Source organism: Entelurus aequoreus, linkage group LG19, assembly GCF_033978785.1.
Source record: "Entelurus aequoreus isolate RoL-2023_Sb linkage group LG19, RoL_Eaeq_v1.1, whole genome shotgun sequence".
Taxonomy (NCBI): Eukaryota; Metazoa; Chordata; class Actinopteri; order Syngnathiformes; family Syngnathidae; genus Entelurus; species Entelurus aequoreus.
In genome coordinates this window covers 5,353,015-5,376,597 of record NC_084749.1, presented here as the reverse complement: position 1 = coordinate 5,376,597, position 23,583 = coordinate 5,353,015, and the positions used below count along the sequence as shown (strand labels likewise).

The window sequence follows — 23,583 nt, the reverse complement described above, 5'->3', positions numbered from 1 at the left end:
ACCAAACAAAGAGAAAAAGCCACCAAAATAGGAGCGCAAGACAAGAAGTAAAACACTACACACAGGATGCATGCTTGGTTATGCTTTAAAGCAGGGGTCACCAACGCGGTGCCCGCGGGCACCAGGTAGCCCGTAAGGACCAGATGAGTAGCCCGCTGGCCTGTTCTAAAAATAGCTCAAATAGCAGCACTTACCAGTGAGCTGCCTCTATTTTTAAAATTGTATTTATTTACTAGCAAGCTGGTCTCGCTTTGCCCGACATTTTTAATTCTAAGAGAGACAAAACTCAAATAGAATTTGAAAATCCAAGAAAATATTTTAAAGACTTGGTCTTCACTTGTTTAAATAAATTCATTTATTTTTTTACTTTGCTTCTTATAACTTTCAGAAAAACAATTTTAGAGAAAATATACAACCTTAAAAATGATTTTAGGATTTTTAAACTTTTTACCTTTTTAATTCCTTCCTCTTCTTTACTGACAATTTAAATCAATGTTCAAGTAAATTTATTTTTTTATTGTAAAGAATAATAAATACATTTTAATTTAATTCTTCATTTTAGCTTCTGTTTTTTCGACGAAGAATATTTGTGAAATATTTCTTCAAATTTATTATGATTAAAATTCAAAAAAAATATTCTGGAAAATCTAGAAAATCTGTAGAATCTAATTTAAATCTTATTTCAAAGTCTTTTGAATTTCTTTTAGAATTTTTGTTCTGGAAAATCTAGAAGAAATACTGATTTGTCTTTGTTAGAAATATAGCTTGGTCCAATTTGTTATATATTCTAACAAAGTGCAGATTGGATTTTAACCTATTTAAAATATGTCATCAAAATTCTAAAATTAATGTTAATCAGGAAAAATTACTAATGATATTCTATGAATTATTTTTTTAATTTTTTCAAAAAGATTCGAATTTGCTAGTTTTTCTCTTCTTTTTTTCGGTTGAATTTTGAATTTTAAAGAGTCGAAATTGAAGATAAACTATGTTTCAAAATTCAATTGGAATTTTTTTCGTGTTTTCTCCTCTTTTAAACCGTTCAATTAAGTGGAAATATCTTTAATTATTAATAATAACATAGAGTTAAAGGTAAATTGAGCAAATTGGCTATTTCTGGCAATTTATTTAAGTGTGTATGAAACTGGTAGCCCTTCGCATTAATCACTACCCAAGAAGTAGCTCTTGCTTTCAAAAAGGTTGGTGACCCCTGCTTTAAAGTCATATCCAACAACTGCGAGAAGTATTTTTTACTGTCAACTGAGTTTTGTTTTTTAATGATTTCTGCTGGTGGTGTGCCTCCGCATTTTTTCAATGGAAAAAAATGTGCCTTGGCTCAAAAAAGGTTAAAAAACACTGTCGTAAATTATTGCAAGCAAAAGTCAGCTAACGATTGAGCCAATGGGATTCGCTCTATTGCGCCCATAAAACGCTCTTCAAAAACGTCCATCAATGTTTTATATACATGCTGTAAGCACATATGTAATGTAGTAACAGGCACATTAACATGTAATATTTACGTATTTTGCTCATTTTAAGCATAGATGCATCACAGCGTTCGCTTTTCCTTCACAACAACACTACTACTCATGCAGACCTCTTGAGAGGCAACAAAGACTACTTTGGGACAAATGATGATTGAGTGCTTATATTTGTGATCCCGATTATTTGAAGGATAAGCTGCAAGTAATAAAAGCTGTGTGCTAAACAGATGCAGCTTTAGTGAAACTCTAAGCATCATGTAGCAGTATTGCTAAGTGCTAAACAAGAAATACAAACAGTGAACATAATAAAACAATCACTTACTTTACAATGTCTGCTCTCATTGGGATGCCGACTGATGGGATGTTTGTATCTTCCCATTTAGATGAAGAATTAATCATAATCCTCACGCGGTTTAAAAAGAAAGAAAAAGAGCAAACTGTCTTTTCATGTTTTTCTCACCATCTCTGGGTTTAAGTTGAATATCAGGGTTGACAATCTTCTCGGTTTATGTCCACAACCTTCTACTATCCAGGTGAGAGCCACGATTTATAATCTAGAATTAACTTTCACCAGCTCAGAGGCGATGCAGCAGCTCGACAGCTCAATATGTCAATATAGCAGCACAAGCTACAGTAGTTAGCGCTCTGTGATCACGGCGTCGCTAAAAATAGTTTGGGAAACGGATCCAGTGTTTCCCATAAACTGCCAAGATACCTGTGGCGGTGGGGGCGTGCCTATGGGCGTGGTCACCATGACATCATCGAGTAATTTGCATAATTTACTACAATGATATGATTTTCTCTAAAAAGGCTCAAAAAATGTATACTTACTAATTAATAATAACAGTTTTGTTTTAAACGTCCATCCATCCATCCATCCATCCATTTTACAATATAATTACAACACTTTATGTACATATTTATATACAGATTTGAACAATAAGTTATTTACTGAAATATATTTATTAATTGTGGTTCTTACAAAAAATATATCTTATAAAAATATAAAAGCTAAAATGTCTCTTAAAGCTCTGCCCCTTTAATTAGTGCATACTAAATAATTTAACTTTAGCCTACTACTACAACCATATTATTTACCAGCAACATAAAGTGAAACAGAGGCAGAGGTGTCCTGCCACAATCAGTAACAAATAAACAGAAAACAGTAGTGGTGGTAGATAGACACAAAGCTTCATCAAACATCTGATCCACTGAACAAAGAGCTCCAAAAATCTTGATCCTACACTTCTCTTTTGTAAAGTAAATGTGAACAGCCGATATGGGCATCTACTTCAACTATATGATTTGCCTGAGAAGCTTGACAGGACACAAAAAAAAAAAATTTTTTTTTTTTTTTGTGCCGGCCTTAATTCTTTCGTGGCGGGCCGCCACAAATAAATGAATGTGTGGGAAACACTGGGATCATACTTGTGTAGCGCTTTTCTACCTTCAAGGTACTCAAAGCGCTTTGACACTATTTCCACATTCACCCATTCATACATACGTTCACACACTATGCAAGGCCCTAAACACGACCCATCAGGAGCAAGGGTGAAGTGTCTTGCTCAAGGACACAACGGATGTGACTAGGATGGCGGAAGCTGGGGATCGAACCAGCAACCCTCAAGTTGCTGGCACGGCCGCTTAAAACAATATCGTCACTTTTGACTTGGTTAATATTCAGGTCAGGAGATAAAAATGAAGTATTGTTGGTGGGTTTTGGATGTTTTTTCCATGGAGGGCTTGATGGGTGGAATAGTGCACTTCCATTCACTCCCAACCTTTATTAGGGTCCGCTAGTACCCTGTATAAAGGACTCCCACAGGGAGTCCTTTATACAGGTTACAAAGGAACCTATTGAATTTGTAAGGTTTTATTATTATTCTTTCTTTATTCTTCCGCAGCTTTGCGCACTACTTTGCCCCCCTTAACATGCTTCGAAACTCACCAAATTTGACACACACATAGAAAAACTGTGCCAGCACACTTTAGTAAAAAAAAAACAACCCAAAAATCCAAAGTGCGCTCTAGCGCCCCCTAGGAAAAAAACAAAAACAAACTGCCTGTAACTCCCACTAGGAAGGTCGTAGAGACATGAAACAAAAACCTGTATGTAGGTCTTACTTAGACCTACAATTCATAATTTCACATCCTCGGGCAAAAACCAACAGGAAGTTGGCAATTTCCCCTTCAACACAAAAAATTACTAAAAACACTCATTTTTGCCTCTTTCACCTCTAATTTGACCCCCTTAAAATACTTCAAAACTCACCAAACTTCTCACACACATCGGGACTGGTGGAAATTGCGATCTAAAAAAAAAAACGAACCCCAAAACTCAAAATTACGCTCTAGCGCAATTTTTGAATAAAACAGAGAAAAAACTGCTCCTCAGAGGAAAACTCAGACACAACTGCTTGTAACTTCCTGTAGGAACGTCCTAGAGACATGAAACAAATACCTCTATGTAGGTCTCACCTAGATTGACATCCTTCAGCAAAAATCAACAGGAAGCTTTCTATCCCTCCTTCAAAACAAAATTTTTGTTAAAACCGATCACCAAACATCAAACATGATCTCCTCCGAGCGCGTTTGTCGTTTCGGCTTCAAACTGCTACAGGAGAGAGATTGAACCCTTCTGATTAAAAGTTGAAGAAAGAGTTTTGATACGTGCTACCGTTTTGATTTTACGAGCCTTCAAAGACCCGCAGCACTAAAGTTGCTCCGCTGCTGTGATTTTACGCGCCTTCAAAGAAAACAACCACTGTGCCGCGACACCTAGGAAAAAGACAGACACAACTTCCTCTAACTCCCAGTACGAATATCGTAGAGACACGAAACAAAAACCTCTATGTAGGTCTCACTCAGGACTACCACTGGACAAAAGTATTGGGACACCTAGGACTAGCACCTGCCAAAATGCGGACCCGACCAACGCTGCTTGCAGCTTTAATTTACAGTTTAAAATGCATTATAAAAGATAAACGTATGTGTTCTTCTCTTACATAAGGATTGTGAAAGAGAGACAAAATTCCAAAAAAAAAGTGCCGCTCCCCTTTTAAAGTGGGGGGACAGGAAGTGTGCTTTCTATCAGGAGCTGCTGTCTCCTCCGTAAACAAAGCAGTTCCTCCCACAACTCAACTTTAGGTTAGCTGGAGTCGTGGCCAGCGATATTGCCAAGAGGAAGCCAGAACCTGGAGACTATTGGGAACACTTTGCCTTCTGGCGTTTACTGTACGCAAACTGATAAGACAGACAATGAGTTATTATATGCTTTGCCACCTATAAAGCACAACTTATATAGCTTATATTACAGTATATTGATCTATTTTACCCATCTCAAAAGCACAAAATGTATCCAAGTGGCCAATGCATCATCCAATTGTTCTCAACACATTTGTATTTCATATGTGAAAATTGTATCTAATGATGCATGCGATATTTTGACCAAACCACCATGACATGTTGTGTAGAAGAAGAGTTTTAAATGTAGACACAATCATATTATGACCCGTTTAAGCACTCATGCAGTCACAATGCATAATAATGCAAGTGAACCTTGCAAATGCAATTACTATTTTTGCCTTTGTTATTTTACAATTGTAATTGGAAGATCAATAACTTTGGATTATCCTAAGTAAACAAACAAAAATAAAATCAACTCTCAATTTTTGTAAGCAAAAATTGGACTTATAAATCTTTAAGTGCAGTTTTTTCCCCAGTTTTAAATACTGAGCTGGGTATTTTTTTGTTGTCATACCTGCTCTTGTTGATAGGCTTATAATGCTCATTTGGTTTGTACCCACAACAGGATTTTGCTTAGCGATCATCTTTTTTCCTTATATTTTTGTTACTTTGCAGTGTTTTTCACTTCAAATGTAAAGTGCAAAAAGCAATACAATTTTACAGGATGAATGTCGGCTCTAATGCCGCTAGCTTAATGCTAACGTACAATGGACCATCTCATTGACAAGCTAACGAAACTTAGCAGCGCAAACTTGTACAAACCTTTCTCAAATGAGATTTTAACAGAACAAAATGAACATGAAACAGCAAATGTATTTCTTCTTCCAAGGATATATTCACCAAACTGACCGCTAACTTTGTACTGCTCCTGCAACACAACCCCCCACTGTGTGCGCGAACTACAGAAGCCTGTTGCTCCAACCTCAAGCTCTTATTCTTAAAACAAAATCACATTTCCTAATTGAGTAAAAAAAAATCGATTTAAAAAGAAACTAAATTTTAAAAAATTATTTATTTTTTTTTTAGATCTGTCCCGTCCAGCCACTCAGACAAATCATATTGTTAATGTAGACCAGTGTTTTTCAACCACTGTGCCGCGGCACACTAGTGGGCCGTGAGATATTGTTTGGTGTGCCGTGGGACATTATGTAATTTCACCTAATTGGGTTAAAAATATTTTATGCAAACCAGTAATTATAATCCGCAAATAATTTGCCGTTGTTGAGTGTCTGTACTGTCTAGAGCTCGACATATCAGTAGGTGGCAGCAGGTAGCTAATTGCTTTGTAGATGTCGGGAACACGGTTTGTTGCGATCGCAATATGCGGGAGGCAGCGTGCAGGTAAACAAGTATCTAATGCTTAAACCAAGAATAAACAAAAGGCGAGTGCCGCTAAGAAAAGGCATTGAAGCTTAGGGATGGCTATGCTAAACGAAACTAAAACTGAACTGGCTGCAAAGTAAACAAAAACAGAATGCTGGATGACAGCAAAGACTTACAGCGTGTGGAGCAGACGGCGTCCACAAAGTACATCCGTACATGACAATCAACACCAAAATAGGAGCGCAAGACAAGAACTAAAACACTACACACAGGAAAACAGCAAAAAAGTCCAAATAAGTCAGGGTGTGATGTGACAGGTGGTGACAGTACACCTACTTTGAGACAAGAGCTATAGTGATGCATGGTTGGTTATGGTTTGAATTCATATCCAACAATTGCGAGAATGACTTTTTACTGTCAATATCGGCTGCTGAGTTCAAATGTTTTCTGCTCGCGGTGTGCCTCCGGATTTTTTGAATGAAAATAATGTGCCTTGGCTCAGAAAAGGTTGAAAAACACTGATGTAGACGATCATATCTGCTGTACATATTTAATTTAGAAAAGAGAAATGTTGGATACTTACTTCTCTTGTTGCCTTATTTGTATTTGACTTCATCAAACGTTTGGGTAGAATTTTTTTTTAAAGTACCGTAATTTCCGGACTATAAGCCGCACCTGACTATAAGCCGCACCAGCTAAATTTAGGGGAAAATACAGATTGCTCCATATATAAGCCGCACCCGACTATAAGCCGCAGGGTTTTGATGTGTAATTAGCGTAGTATATAGGGGTTCCTGCTACCACGGAGGGGATTGTCGGGACAGAGATGACTGTTTGGGAACGCAAAGCGTCCCATTTATTAACAATAACTCTTTCAATCATTCAATCAAACTTTCACATCTTTGACATGGCGAACAGCATTCATGCAGAGTACAAATAATACAACGGTGCAAAGTAATACAAAGTGCTTGCTTGTACGTTATCAAAATAACCAGCCTACCGGTATATGAAAAGTCAGTCTTTAATCATTGTGTCATAGTCTTCCTCCTGCGTACTAAAACCACCGAAATCCTCTTCGTCGTTGCCGGACAAGAACAGGCCGTATATAAGCCGCACCCTTGTATAAGCCGCAGGGACCAGAACGAGGGGAAAAAGTAGCGGCTTATAGTCCGGAAATTACGGTAATATAGAAATTCATCAGAGCTGTTTATCAATTTTAAGGAGGAATGTAGTTAAATCATAGAACTGGCACCCAATGTTATTGAAAAAGGATTTTGAATTTGGAATCGTTTTGAATGGAGAATCGATTCTGAATCAAATCTTTACCCCCAGGAATCGAATCATGTGAGGTGCACAGCTGGAGTTATTTACATTTGTCAGTTCTTGTCAAACCTGCTGTGTTGAATTCCTGGATGGTATTCGTTACTGTTTACTGGCTTACAGTAGAAAGCAATATATGAGACTCATTTGTAGCGTGCTTCAATGCCCGCTCAACTGATAGAATTAGGAAAACATGCCCGCAAATAAAAAAAAAATCAAACAGTCTCTTAAGGGGTAACGATTCTGTCACTCATGATTGAATGCAAATTCCTTCCAGGAAGTTTCCTGAAGTGTACACGCAGTTCAAGTCCTTTCTGGGAGACAAAGAGCTCTCTCATGCCATGTCGGGGCTGTCGGATCGCTACATGGAGGGAGGCGGAGGCAGAGAGGTGGACTACGCCTCCTGCAAACGCTTGGGCTCCAGCTACAGAGCGCTCCCAAAGACCTACCAGCAGCCCAAATGCAGTGGCCGCACCGCCTTGTGCAAGGAGGTGTGTCTACTTACGACTGCAACTAATTAGTTCAACAAGCAACTCTCTGTCAACTGTCACCAATTATTTGCATTGATTAGGTGTTAAATGACACATGGGTGTCGTTCCCGTCCTGGTCGGAGGACTCCACCTTTGTCAGTTCCAAGAAGACTCCCTATGAGGAGCAGCTGCACCGCTGCGAGGATGAGAGATTCGAGGTACCGATCAAACAGTTTGTCTAAAGTTGTCATGTTAAAGTCCACTTGCAATAGATTCAATGACCTGCATGAATGAGAGTATGTTGTTTTAAGAGCTTGTCCATCACCGTCTGCCTCCTAGTTGGACGTGGTCTTGGAGACCAACCTCGCCACCATCCGAGTGCTCGAGAGCGTCCAGAAGAAGCTGTCGCGTCTTTCGCCCGAGGACCAGGATCGCTTCCGATTGGACGACTGCCTGGGCGGCACCTCCGAGGTCATCCAGCGTCGCGCCGTCTACCGGATCTATGGAGACAAGGCCCCCGAGATCATTGAGGGGCTGAAGAGGAGTCCTGCCACGGCGGTGCCTGTGGTCCTCAAGAGGTTGGAGCGCTTTAGTCTTCACTGGTTAAAGATGACATCATCTGATTTGCATAATTGGCCATGACGCAAGTAGACACGAGAGGGGGAAAAAAGTAAGCAAAAAACATGAAAAGTTGGGAACTGCAAATGAACTTTTTTATGCCACTGAGATGAATGGGGCCAGCATTAGAGATGTGACATTTGCGGACGGATCAAGTCTTTGGAACGGCTTTTAAGTGAACAATGAGAACCGATTTACGTTTGTTTGGGAGTGTTTTATTTATTTTACACATGCAGACGCAGCGTTGACAGTTAAAATCTAAATTAGTCAAAGGAAACGGCAGCATTTGTCATTTGTATTTACTTTTTTTTTTTTTAAATGTGTGTGTATATATACAGTACAGGCCAAAAGTTTGGACACACCTTCTCGTTTCAATGTGTTTTCTTTATTTTCATGACTATTTACATTGTAGATTGTCACTGAAGGCATCAAAACTATGACACCTGTGAAGTGAAAACCATTTCAGCTCATGGAGAGAATGCCGAGAGTGTGCAAGGCAGTAATCGGGGCAATAGGTGGCTATTTTGAAGAAACTAGAATATAAAACTTAGTTTCAGTTATTTCACCTTGTTTTGTTAAGTGCATAACTCCCCATGTGTTCATTCATAGTTTTGATGTGACAATCTACAATGTAAATAGTCATGAAAATAAAGAAAACGCATTGAATGAGAAGGTGAACCAAACTTTTGGCCGGTTCTCTATATATATATATATATATATATAGATATATATATATATAGATAGATAGATATAAAACACACAACAGCAACAGTATAGCAAATATTTCAGAAAAGGGTAATTCCCATCAATAGTGTAATATATGTGTAAATCTTACCTATTGTGATCCACATCTTATCTTATACTTCCTACCATTCCTTCTTTGATGAAAAGAACTATAATAAATAAGCCAGTTTTTTGAACGACTGTTTCGAAGGAACTGCTCCTCTAAGGTAGCATCCAGTCCTCATTAAACGACGAGACGAGAAAAGGTTTGTTGCTAGTCGCTTCTTTGAAAAAGAGAACATAGAGGAGTCCGAATACTTGTTAAATATTGTTAACTTGCCAACACTGATCTTCCCTGCTACCTCTTTTTATTCTCTGGCAGACCTGGTGCATATGAGGAGTGTTAAAAAGTATAGTTATCTACTGTTCGGAGTTGTATCTACCAGCTACAGCAACAGACCTAGTCTCATGATGTTATATTGTATTATAATGATTAGTAATGATAATTAGAATGTATATAATGTACAATGTGTCTGTGAGCTTGGGCATACAGGATGCGCTTAATCTATTGGTGGTAGGCCACCACAAATGAATGTACAGGAAACACTGCCATTAACAACACCCACAATATATTGTTAAATTAATAACTCTCCGATTGTCACACTCCAAACACCTTTTTGAGTCTACATTGACGCTGAAACTGTGAGGCACTCTCCTCCGCTGTCGTTAAATCCTGAAAGTGAACGCTGTTGTTAACTGGCAGGTTGAAGGCCAAGGAAGAGGAGTGGAGAGAGGCCCAGCAGGGCTTCAACAAGATCTGGAGGGAGCAGTATGAGAAGGCCTACCTCAAGTCCCTGGACCACCAAGGAGTCAACTTCAAACAGAACGACATGAAGGCCCTGCGCTCCAAAAGCCTCCTCAACGAGATCGAGAGTGTCTACGATGAGGTACACGCTGCTCACCTTCTCGCTGGCTTTTCTTGCGATTGTTGCTGCTTAAAATGTCTGAATTTGTGGCAGCTTTTTCAGCAAGTTGCAGCAAACGTTGCCAGTTTTTTTGGCAACATTGAAAGACCTTGTAAATGTTTTAATTCGCTATCATTTTGTAAGTGCTAGCCTTAAAGTCAAAAAGCACAATTGGAAAACAAATACTGTATTGACGTTTTACTTGTTTAATACCGCACAGACTTACAAGTAGACACTAGATCAGGGGTGTCAATCGTACGGCCGTATCAGGCCCGCAAACAGGTTTAATCCGGCCCGCGGTCCGCAAAATTGCTTTGCTAAGTGTAAAAATGAGCTGCAATTTTATGATTTAAGAAACCGCTGTTCTAAATGTCTCCACTGAATGTTGCAATAGCAATTCAAGTGTCTACTTCAAGGGTCAGCTGACTTTAGGCGCCCTCTGGGTTGGCTGCCGCTACTCCAATCAGTGCAGGTGCAAGCAATCAGCTGCTCCTGTTGTGGTTGGCGGGAGACTAATGCTGTAATGCACACAATACCTTCTTTAATTGTAAATTATCCACTCAACGGATAAAGTAACAAACTGGTATGATGCAAGCAGTTAAAGGCCTACTGAAATGAGATTTTCTTATTTAAACGGGGATAGCAGGTCCATTCTATGTGTCATACTTAATCATTTTGCAATATTGCCATATTTTTGCTGAAAGGATTTAGTAGAGAACATTGACGATAAAGTTCGCAACTTTTGGTCGCTGATAAAAAAAAGCCTTGCCTGTACCGGAAGTAGCGTGACGTCGAAGAGCTCCTCACATCTGCACATTGTTTACAATCATGGACGCCAGCAGCGTGAGCGATTCGGACCGAGAAAGCGACAATTACCCCATTAATTTGAGCGAGGATGAAAGATTTGTGGATGAGGAAAGTGAGAGTGAAGGATTAGAGGGCAGTGGAAGCGATTCAGATAGGGAAGATGCTGTGAGAGGCGGGTGGGACCTGATATTCAGCTGGGAATGACTAAAACAGTAAATAAACACAAGACATATATATACTCTATTAGCCACAACACAACCAAGCTTATATTTTATATGCCACATAACAAACACCTCCCCCGTCCCGTCCATACAACCCGCCAATACAACTCAAACACCCGCACAACACACTCAATCCCACAGCCCAAAGTACCGTTCACTTCCGCAAAGTTCATACAGCACATATATTTCCCCAAAGTTACGTACGTGATATGCACATAGCGGCACGCACGGACGGGCAAGCGATCAAATGTTTGGAAGAAAGCTGCGTACTCACGGTAGCGCGTCTGCTATCCAACTCAAAGTCCTCCTGGTTGTGTTGCTGCAGCCTGCCGCTAATACACCGATCCCACCTACAACTTTCTTCTTTGCTGTCTTCATTGTCCATTAAACAAATTGCAAAAGATTCACCAACACAGATGTCCAGAATACTGTGGAATTTTGCGATGAAAACAGAGCTGTTTGTATTGGGACATAATGGTGTCCCAATTCTTCCGCACAATCCGTGACGTCACGCGCAAACGTCATCGTACCGAGTCGTTTTCAGCCGGATATTTCCCGGGAAATTTAAAATTGTACTTCATAAGTTAACCCGGCCGTATTGGCATGTGTTGCAATGTTAAGATTTCATCATTGATATATAAACTATCAGACTGCGTGGTCGCTAGTAGTGGCTTTCAGTAGGCCTTTAAGTCAACTTGACCATCATCTTTAGGTAGTTAGAGTTGCGTGCAGCGCTTGCAATTGGTTAACGGCACGATGTGCACCCATTATACCCTCTTTTGTAAAAACGTGTGTTCCTACATTTTGTTGTTTGTTCCATTTTATTTTAATCTTAAATCCAGCATGTTCACTTTGGTTGAGCTTGTAGTTATGTTAGCTTGATTTTGGTTATTTTGGTGTCATGTTGACAATTGTTTTTATTATATTATGATTGTAATATTTGAAAGATCATAAATGAATGTGTTGTGGCAGTTGTGGATTTTACCAATGCGGCGGTTTGAGGAAACACTCGATTGCTTTCCCGAACCATGTCTTTAATGGTGAACTGTCAACATGAGAATGCTAAACAGGAAGTGCTTAACGTTTAATGGCTTTGTAAATACCCTGAGACAAAGTCCAAGTTCATTGAGTTCTTCATGGTGTGTTTGAAACTGCACCATTTTTTTTCCTTAGACTTTTCAACTAATTTGAAGGGTTTTGCCAAGAGGATTATTTGTAATATGTACATTTTCAGAATGTACTCGTTCTATTTTTGGCAAAGTGAGACAAAGAAAAACAATTTTGAAGTTGTCTTTATTTTTAAATGATTATGCCATGATTTTTATCTGTTGGGCCCGCGTGAGAATAGATTTTCCTCCATGTGGCCCCTGAGCTATAATGAGCGTGACACCCCTGCACTAGATGGCAATAAAGGCCATTGTCAAATAACTATACTGGTTTTAACTCATTATAAACAACAATAGTATACTTATAATTAGAGAAAGAAACACCACCAACGGCTTCCTTTGTCTGCAACTGAGATGCTTTGTTGTCTACAAGTTGCAGACATTCTCCCTATTTATTTTACACCCAAATACCACGCGCTAGACAGCGTACACAAAAAATGTAAAAGAACGTGTACTATGAGTGGGCTTGTTGCGGGTGATCTCCCAACAATGCGTGTGCAATTGAAAAGTGGTGCAGACCACCTTATTTCAAGGAGGATTGTGCGTGCATACTGGACTTTTACCACAGAGAGTATCATTTTCTGCACCTTGTTAGCATGTTCCTACCTGTGTGCAATGTGTTGAACCAGCGGCGCACACCTGTAACACCTTTTTGAACTGAACATAATCTTATGCACATTGACACTTTCTGACACGTTTCTTTCATTTTCACACTCAGCGCGCGAGGCTGTGGATCGCATCACCAGCGCATTTGGGCCTCTAAAATGACTAACACAAAAAAATGCATAATTACAGACACCCTTTCATGCAGGAGATACATTACAGTAATATAAACGACATTTGAAAAATGACTGCAGACACCAAAATTGAATTCAATGTATTCAGCCCCGTAAGTCATCCATCAGCAATAACATTATAAAATGATGTTGCAGAATAGACGATATGTCTTATTGTTTTCCTGACTGTCCACCAAAATGTTGACACACAACCACATATAAGACGAAGGATTGTCGTCTGTCCTGCAGCCGTGTGTGGAACTGTTAGTTTGCACGTCCTTCTGGCACGTGTTAAATAACTGGAACTGGAAGTAGGTCTGGGAAGGGAGCTGGATCTTGAGGAGCCATTCCTATCAAGGAAACGTTCAATAAACAGGCTCGTTATTGGAGTTAGTTTTTTTTTTACCTTTATTTTTTTAATCAGATGTAGATCAGAATAAATTGATTTACGCAAATAATACTTTATTGGTGGGAATTATTCTAAAATATTGGCTGTAATTTCATTTTTTGTTGTTTTCATTGTAAACATTCCATAAGGCCGTGCCATATTTCCATGCTTTGGCAGTCACATCACTAGTTTTAATTTTCACTCGCCTAAAAAAAAATGTGTAGCCTTTCAACAGTGTAGAAAAAATACGAATGAAGTGAATTACATTTATATAATGCTTTTCTCTAGTGATTTACATAGTGAAAACCATTCTCTAAGTTATATTTAAACCAGTGTGGGTGGCACTGGGAGCGGGTGGGTAAAGTATCTTGCCCAAGGACTAGTATGATGGAAGCGGGGATTGAACCTGGAACCCTCAAGTTGCTGGCACAGCCGCCCTACCAACCCAGCTATGCCGCCCCACAAAATGAATATGAAAAGTATAGATACAATTACAAAAACAATTAAAGGACATAATAAAAATGTGAGTACAAAATTGTGCTACCATACCTTTAGAATAATGAACCTGAAAAGTGAATACAAATAAAAATAGTAGGGCTGCAACAACTAATCGATTAAATCGATTAAAATCGATTAAATCGTTTAAAATCGATTATAAAAATAGTTGCCGATTAATTTAGTCATCGATTCGTTGGATCTATGCTATGCGCATGCGCAGAGGCTTTTAAAAAAAAAAAAAAAAAAGGGTTTTTTTATTTATTTATTTTTTTTAACCGGTAAATAAACCTTTATTTAAAAACTGCAACATGTACAAACAGCTGAGAAACAATAATCAAAATAAGTATGGTGCCAGTATGCTGTTTTTTTTCCAATAAAATACTGGATAGGATAGAAATATAGTTTGTCTCTTTTATCCGATTATTAATCGATTAATCGAAGTAATAATCGACAGATTACTCGATTATCAAATTAATCGTTAGTTGCAGCCCTAAAAAATAGATACATATTGTACAAAGTAAATAGAATTAAAAGTATTAATAATAAAAAAAAGTATGTGTGTGTATGTACATATGAATATGTATATAATATTTGAATTTATTTAATAGTAAGTTAATCCAAATGCTGCAAAGTTTCTTTTAATGTGACAAATTGCCCCAAAATGTTTGGGGGCATTGGACAAAAGTTAAAAGGCCACACATAACTCTCAAAGGTTGGTTGAATTTGCGTAATTTAGCGCGTCCACGACATGGCAAATTCCTGTAAGTACTGAAAATAACGAGCACTCATTGAATGAAACCAGCAGTGTAACCATATGCTACAGTAGGTATTATTTCATGCAGCATCACAGACACTCACAGAGGGTATTTAAGAATGCAGGTATAGCTTTTAGCTTCTTTTTTATACAAATGATCTTGTCTTAATGACCCTTTTCCACTTTTTGTTAGCTGTTGCCTGACACAATTAGTGCGGCAAAATACATGTATTTTTAAATCTACATGTTTGTTTAACTCTGCCATTCTGCATTCATGTGCTTCCTTCTTCCTCATCTTCTTGGAGGCAGACAGAATCAATTCATTAAAGTCATTTTTTATTTTTTATGAATGACGGTGTGTAAACAAAGTGAGGCATCTGTTGTGTGTTTGAGCAACCTGGGATGTTTCTCTCTGGAGACCCTTTGCATAGAATAAATATAGAACAGATGATGTGTGTTAAGTTTGAACAAAAAAACAAGACTGCTTCGCCTTCAAGAAATATCTTGTACTTGTCGTCTTTGAGTGTATTTGTTTGGCAAACAGCTCATCATCTTGTCGTCTGTTTTAGCGACAGGAGCAGAGCACGGAAGAAGGCGGTGTGGGCCAGCAGGGCCGCAACGGTTCCAGTGTGGCCACCACCAGCGAGCCGCACATGGTCTTCACGTACGAGGACAAACAAATCTTGGAGGACGCCGCCTCGCTCATCATCTACCACGTCAAACGCCAGCCCACCATCCACAAGGACGACAAGGACCACATCAAGCGCATCATCCAGCACTTTGTTCCCGACCTGTTCTTCTCACGCCGCGGCGAGCTCAGTGACACAGAAGAATGGACGGACGAGGAGGCCGAGCCGGAGGAGGGAGGAGAACGAGGGGCGGCAGCTGTAACATCAGCAGTAGCGGCGGCGACGACGACGACGACGACGACGACGACAACATCAGGAGGAAATGCTAACACTCCTAACGCATCAGCAGCCACCAGTAGTCAGCCCCAACCACAACCAGCCCAAGTCCAGCCCCAAAGCCAGCAGCAAATAAACAGCGAGTCCCGACGGAGACGCGGCAGCCCATCCCAACCAGCAGACACAGAATCCTCCAGCACCCCGGGCAGCACGGTCCAAACTGCAAGCACCCCCAGCTCCGCCCCGGGATCCACGCCTGTAGAGACCAGTTCGAGTGCACCCGTGGAGAAGGTGGACCTGCGTGACCCCGAAGCAGAGCACCAGAAGGAGCTGGACGGCGTCTATAATTTGTTCTTTGTCAACAACAACTGGTATTTCTTCCTGCGACTGCACCAGACTCTGTGCTCGCGCCTGCTGCGGGTTTACCGGCAGGCCGAGCGACAGCTGCTGGATCACCGAGCCGAGCAGAGCAGGGAGCGGCTGCTGGTGGCCGAAGGGAGGCGGGAAAAGGCATGTGACCTCGCCATGGAGCTGCGCCTCAAACAGCCCAGTAAGTTCCATTCCCTGCTTTTATGTTAGCAGCCGGGTTGTTTATTTACCTTTTAATTGGAGAGATGATGTATGTTTATATATACTTTCACAGTACACAACTTCATTTTAGCTCTTTATGACCACATGGTCATTTATTGACAAGTATACATGTACAGTACATTGTACAGCAGCAGAACCAACGTTCTAATGCCTCTGTCAGCGCTTAAGTGTTCTTTTTTATTTATTTATTTATTTTTATTATTATTATTATTTTATTTTTTTGTCCTGTCCAGCTTCTCAGACAAATCATATAGTAGATGTAGATGCCCATATCGACTGTTCACATTTACTTTACAGAAGAGAAGTGTAGGATACTTCTCTTGTTGCCTTATTTGTATTTGACTTTATTAATTGTATTTATATTATCATTCGGTGCAGCCGGGCCGCAGCAGGAGGGGATAGAAAGAGGGAAAAAAGGAAGACAGGGGGAAGTTGTGGGGACAAGAGGGGGATAAGACAGAGAGACAAAAACAACAGCAAACACAACAATAACAACAACAACAATAGAGCAACATTAGCAAATAGGATATGTACAAATATGATGGTAAAAGTGATAGCAAAGAAGCAGTTAGCGAAATAAATAATAATACAGTAATGACAATTACACTACAAATGGAGCAATACAAATACCAATAGAAATATCACTATTGATAATGAACAATGGCAATAATTGACCTCTATTATCAACAATACAGTTGTTCAAATGCAACAATACATATACGGAATGATAACTACAGATACAAAAGAATGCAGAAAGATGGAGGGGAAGAAAGAGAAGCAACCTATATTAACCTTGTAGATTGTTATAGTATCAATAGGTTAAGCTTTGTCAGTGTGCCATGTGTTACCCAGTTTACCCTAGGGCAGACCTGGGCATTCTGCGGCCCTGTCCGGCCCGCGTGAGGCCAATTATAAATTACAAAATAAATTTTGAAAAGTATCTATGTCGAGTGTGCAATACAAAGGTGCTGCTTTTGTTTTGAAAATCGTTATTTGTATTACTTCCGTGTGGACGTATGCGTGTGCGTGATTGTGAGTGAATGTGAACAGCTGCAATCACAAAATAAAGTTGAAAAAACATCTATGTCGTGCGCGCAATACAACTGTGCTGCTTTTATTTTGAAAAGTATTATTTATGGGCGCGTGTAACCTGCGAGTGAAGGTGCACATGCAGCGACAAGTGATGCACGCTTTACACCCGAGACGCTAAAAAGAGAAAAGTTGATGAGGAATGGCGTGTTTCCAACAAGACATGGACTGCCGAGCAACGTTCCCTCTAAGGTGCGCGCCTGCGCAATTGCGCACTGCTCAAGCGTCCTCTGCGCGCAGCAAATATATACCGCGCACCAAATCAAATCCCATCTGAATTCTAAACAAAATAAACATATTTATTCTATGTAATTTTGCAATGCAACTCTGAGTGACAGTGACAACAAGCGGCCCTAACGGTGTTCATCAACACCGTTCAATTGAACACCGTTCAATTATTGTAACGTCTATCGAGATGCTTCGAGGCCAGGAATTATATCGATCACTTTATTGAGCAAAACTGTTTATATTCGGACATAACCACACCAAAAACATGAGTTTTCACACTTCTATCTGGAAAAACTAGTCATTTTCTGCCATACAAACCAACTTGTCATCTGTCACCAACACGCATAGCACTAAACCACTGGTGCGTTTATGGCCACACAAAAAGTCGGACAACTCAAACACCACACAAAGTTACACTATGACTCCTCAGTCATACGTGTGCTTATTTTACTGTCATTTATTATTCATGTTAATTTATTTATATTAGTCATGGAATGCTGTTACACACACTATGTTGAAGTATTACTATTATTATTTATTATTATTATTATTATTATTATTCGTCTTACGGTATATATCAAAAATAATATTGAGCAAAATTTAATTGAAATATTGTCGATGTGGCCCTCCAGCAGTGCTCGGGTTGCTCATGCGGCCCCCGGTAAAAATTAATTGCCCACCCCTGCCCTAGGGCAACAACGTTGAGTTCTTTTTTTAAACAACACTATGACAGTCATTTGGAACATTTGAACAAATCCACACGTTTTTGCTTATTTAATAAATAGCAACGCTTGTCTGGTGCCACTCCTGTCCCATAAGGAGCATTTCATGGGTGTATCAGAAAGTCAAAGTTTATTTATACAGCCCTTATTAACAAGTGTCTCAAAGGACATCCTCTGCTCAGATCCCACATCAGGGCAAGAAAAAATCCCAACTAAGCGTGCTTCAGTACTTCTTCTTTATACTTTATGAACACCATATGCTTATACTGTTTCTTAAACTCCCATCATATTCCGACAATGTTTAAAAAATGGTAAATGGTACCGGGTCTGTGTTTATATAGCGTTTTGCTATACCTGCGCTTTACGTTGTATGTTACTTGTCCAAGGACCCGGTGGCCATGACAAGGATGGCGGAAGCTAGAAACCCTCAAGTGGCTGGCTTTGGCCGCTCTACCATCTGAGCCACGCCACTTTAAGTTCTTTACTTAGTCCATTCTGTCGTTTTAATTTACATACAGATACAGTGAGCATGGCTGCTGAGTTGGGATGGGTATCGAATTCTGTACTTTCATAGGCAGCCATCCAATTCAGAGTATAAATTGACCTAAAATCAAAAGGTGCCATATTTTGATACCTTTGTTGCACGTGACGTCACGTTTTAGCGGCTGCACATTAACAGTCACTCAAGCATATTTAGGGATGACTCAGCCAAACTCCCTCTCCCTCTTTTTTTATAAATGGGATTTTTTTCATGGCAATTTGAACTCCTCCAAATGTGGCAAAGTAAGCTACAGCTAAGATGAATGTTACAGTCAAACAGCTGGTGTGCAATAAGCACAATACTTACAGTATAAACACATTGGTGCATGCAACCTTAGCTTCTTGGAAAAAGCTACTTCCTTGTCAGACAACACACCATAGATAACCTATAGAATACTGCCATCTAATGTCTTGGAAGTGCAACTGCATTGCAAATGAGTCTAAAGCAGGCCTGGGCAATTATTTTGACTCGGGGGCCACATTTAGAGAAAAAAATATGTCTGGGGGCCGGTATATCTATTTTTAGGAACACTAATACAAAACCTCACAATAATGTCTCATTGAATGCTAAAAACGTCATGACAGACCCGCCTTAAAAAACGTAATGGAATTTTACATTTTCCTATGAACGATAAAACACTGAATATTGACAAAATATGAATGTCACACCCCCTTTCGATCGACATATTTTACAATCATGTGAAACGCAACAAAAATGCAACAAACAGTGAAATATGAACGCGAAGGGTACAAAATGAACCAACTTACAAACTGATACCGTATTTCCTTGATTAGCCGCAGGGGCGCTAATTAATTTAAAACTTCCTGTCACTCCGGCGCTTACCAGAAGCCTGCGGGATGGCCAAGCATGCGCTAATTATTTTAAAACCTCTTCTCACTCCGGCGCTTACCTTATCATGAAAAGCGCATTTAATAAAAAAAACGTTATTATTGTCTTACCTTTAGGTATAAATGAGTCCATGCCAGCTCCTTTTGAAGAAAAGCATCGATTTAGAAGTCTTCCTTATCTTTCTTCAGTTTTAAAAGTCTCTCTGTCTCGATGGAGATCTTCCTTTTAAGTATTACCTCCTGCTTCGATTGAAAGTCCAGTTTAGAAAACTGTTTTATTTTAGATATGTAATCCTTCATGGTAAAAGTCCAAGCAAACAATGGCTGCGCACTCTTGCTGCCGGTTGTCTTCTTCTGCAGCACTCTTCTGCAGTACCAGCAGTCGCAAGAAGGATCACTAGCGCCCTCCACCACCAGGAGGCGGGAGTCATTTATTGACTCATATTTGACCCGGCGGAAGTGCCAAGCATGTGCTAATTATTTTGCGAAACGAGTTTGACCCGGCTGTAATTCGAGGCATGCGAATACCATATTCCCGGCGCCAATTCAAGGAAATACGGTATATCACTAAACTTTAGAACTTTGTTGTGAAAATCTCCTTCCGCGTCTGTGGAAGCGCTTCCCGCCCACACTGCTTGGTGCCTCGTCTGAGCTGCTGTGACGTCGATTACCATAGTAACTAATTAGATGACCATAGTAACTAATTAGATTACCATAGTAACTAATTAGATGACCATAGTACACTGTAAAAAAAAAATTCTGTAAAAAAACGGTCATCTACTGGCAGCTACGGCTTCCAAACGAAAACCATAAAATTAAAGTAAAACACTGTAAACCAAATAATTATCAAAAACATTATAATTACATAAATTTTCATGAAACGTTTTACGGAAAAATATCGTAATATTACCTGAATTTGAAAGTAATTTAAGAAAACAAAAAATGGTATGTATAATTAATTTGGTATTTTTCTGTAAAAAAAAATTGAAATATACATAGTTTGTCATTACTGGCATATTACTTAAAATAACAGGCGGAGTGTTTATTTACAGATTATGTCTTCAATTCTACAGTTTTATAAACTATTTAAAAAAAAAAGAAAAATTACAGTAGAAATTTAGAGTAAATTAACCATAAAAATGGGATTTTTTTTTACAGTGTAACTAATTAGATTACCATAGTAACTAATTAGATTACCATAGCAACTGGAATATCATCCAAAAGCGCCGATTCCAACCATTGAAATACTTAGTATAGTTCAAGACTTACAGTCATTAGAAAACATCATAATGGCAGCTACACTTTCCATCTTAAACATCTAAAAAAAAATGTTTGGGAATGTCTGGCGGGCCAGATTGAAAAGCTTAACGGGCCGCATGTGGCCCCCGGGCCTTAATTTGCCCAGGTCTGGTCTAAAGTAATCATAACTAGACAGCACAGTTATCATAATCCATCCATCCATTTCCTACCGCTTGTCCTACATTAAAAAATAAAATCTTATCATCAAACAATTAACAGTTATTATCACTTATTAACAAGCACAAATATACCGTTGAGTACCGGTACCTGGGAATATGTTCAAATGTGAATGGTACTCAGCTCTACTGCTAGTAGCACAAAAAACACGTTTCTGCAGATGTAGAAAAAGATAATAATAATAATTAAGGATGTCCGATAATATCGGCCTGCCGATATTATCGGCCGATAAATGCGTTAAAATGTAATATCGGAAATTATCGGTATCGTTTTTTTTATTATCGGTATCGTTTTTGTTTTTTTTTGTTTTGTTTTTTAAATTAAATCAACATAAAAAACACAAGATACACTTACAATTAATGCACCAACCCAAAAAACCTCCCTCCTCATTCACACAAAAGGGTTGTTTCTTTCTGTTATTAATATTCTGCTTCCTACATTATATATCAATATATATCAATACAGTCTGCAAGGGATACAGTCCGTAAGCACACATGATTGTGTGTGCTGCTGCTCCACTAATAGTACTAACCTTTAACACTTCATTTCACTCATTTTCATTAATTACTGGTTTCTATGTAACTGTTTTTATATTGTTTTACTTTCTTTTTTATTAAAGAAAATGTTTTTAATTTATTTATCTTATTTTATTTTATAATTTTTTTTTAAAAGTACCTTATCTTCACCATACCTGGTTGTCCAAATTAGACATAATAATGTGTTAATTCCACGACTGTATATATCGGTTGATATCGGTATCGGTTGATATCGGTATCTGTAATTAAAGAGTTGGACAATATCGGAATATCGGATATCGGCAAAAAGCCATTATCGGACATCCCTAATAATAATAATAGATTTTATTTGTAAAAAGCACTTTACATTGAGCAAACAACCTCAAAGTGCTGCAGTGTATTAAAAAAAGAAGAAGAAGATAATAAAAATAAATAAAAATAAAAACTAGAACTAGCACGCATTAATCTAAAAAAATGCTTTTTTAAAAAGAGGGGTTTTTAAGCCTTTTTTAATAGCATCCACAGTCTGTGGCGCCCTCAGGTGGTCAGGGAGAGCGTTCCACAGACTGGGAGCGGCGAAGCGGAAAGCCCGGTCTCCCATTGTTCGTAGCTTTGTCCTCGGAGGTTGGAGGAGGTTAGTCTGTCCGGAGCGCAGGTGTGGTGTGGAGGATTTGGGGGTGAGCAGTTCTTTGAGGTAGAGGGGGGAATTTCCATGGAGGCACTGGTGGGTTAGTAGGGAGACTTTGTATTTAATCCTGAGTGGGACAGGAAGCCAGTGAAGGGATTTGAGAACTGGTGTGATGTGGTCGTATTTCCGCACTCTCATCAGGATCCTAGCAGCACTATCAGATACCGCATGCTGACCACTAATGATACTACAAATGCAGCTACTGACATCTTTTTGAGTTGATTAAAACAAAAAAGACACTGGTGGTTATTTGCTTTTCGTACACCACACTACCAGTGACTGCAGACATGGACAAAAATAGTCTTTCCAAAGTGTACATGCTAAATTTTAACATTTGCATAACCCTACTAGTGAAGAAATGTGATGAGAACATGTCTTCCTTTTCGAGAGTTTATTTTTTTCTCCCGGCAAAAAATGTAAGGATGCCCCAATCCGATATTGGATGCTACCGGACCGATATCAGCAAACAGACAAGTGTTGAATTTTATCGGCATACAATAGAATAGATCATGGGTCACCAACGCGGTGCCCGCGGGCACCAGGTAGCCCGTAAGGACCAGATGAGTAGCCCGCTGGCCTGTTCTAAAAATAGCTCAAATAGCAGCACTTACCAGTGAGCTGCCTCTATTTTTTACATTTTATTTATTTACTAGCAAGCTGGTCTCACTTTGCCCGACATTTTTAATTCTAAGAGGGACAAAACTCAAATAGTATTTGAAAATCCAAGAAAATATTTTAAAGACTTGGTCTTCACTTGTTTAAATAAATTCATTATTTTTTTTTTACTTTGCTTCTTATAACTTTCAGAAAGACAATTTTAGAGAAAAAATACAACCTTAAAAATGATTTTAGGAGTTTAAAACACATATACCTTTTTTACCTTTTAAATTCCTTCCTCTTCTTTCCTGACAATTTAAATCAATGTTCAAGTAAATTTATTTTTTTTATTGTAAAGAATAACAAATACATTTTAATTTAATTCTTCATTTTAGCTTCTGTTTTTTCGACGAAGAATATTTGTGAAATATTTTTTCAAACTTATGATTAAAATTAAAAAAAAATATTCTGGCGAATCTAGAAAATCTGTAGAATCAAATTTAAATCTTATTTCAAAGTCTTTTAAATTTCTTTTAAAATTTTTGTTCTGGAAAATCTAGAAGAAATAATGATTTGTCTTTGTTAGAAATATAGCTTGGTCCAATTTGTTATATATTCTAACAA

At 38.8% G+C, this 23,583-nt stretch overlaps 1 protein-coding gene across 4 annotated transcripts in view; it reads left to right on the top strand.

The window, feature by feature from the left end:
- sin3b (SIN3 transcription regulator family member B) overlaps positions 1 to 23,583 on the top strand; it is a 76,150-nt gene that overhangs the window by 34,262 nt on the left and 18,305 nt on the right. For all 4 annotated transcript variants that reach the window (XM_062027725.1, XM_062027723.1, XM_062027722.1 and 1 more), the window contains exons 9-13: positions 7,651 to 7,864; positions 7,945 to 8,061; positions 8,183 to 8,421; positions 9,948 to 10,131; positions 15,329 to 16,214. In XM_062027725.1, coding sequence (XP_061883709.1) covers positions 7,651 to 7,864; positions 7,945 to 8,061; positions 8,183 to 8,421; positions 9,948 to 10,131; positions 15,329 to 16,214 — 1,640 coding nt within the window. The remainder of the gene's footprint in view (positions 1 to 7,650; positions 7,865 to 7,944; positions 8,062 to 8,182; positions 8,422 to 9,947; positions 10,132 to 15,328; positions 16,215 to 23,583) is intronic.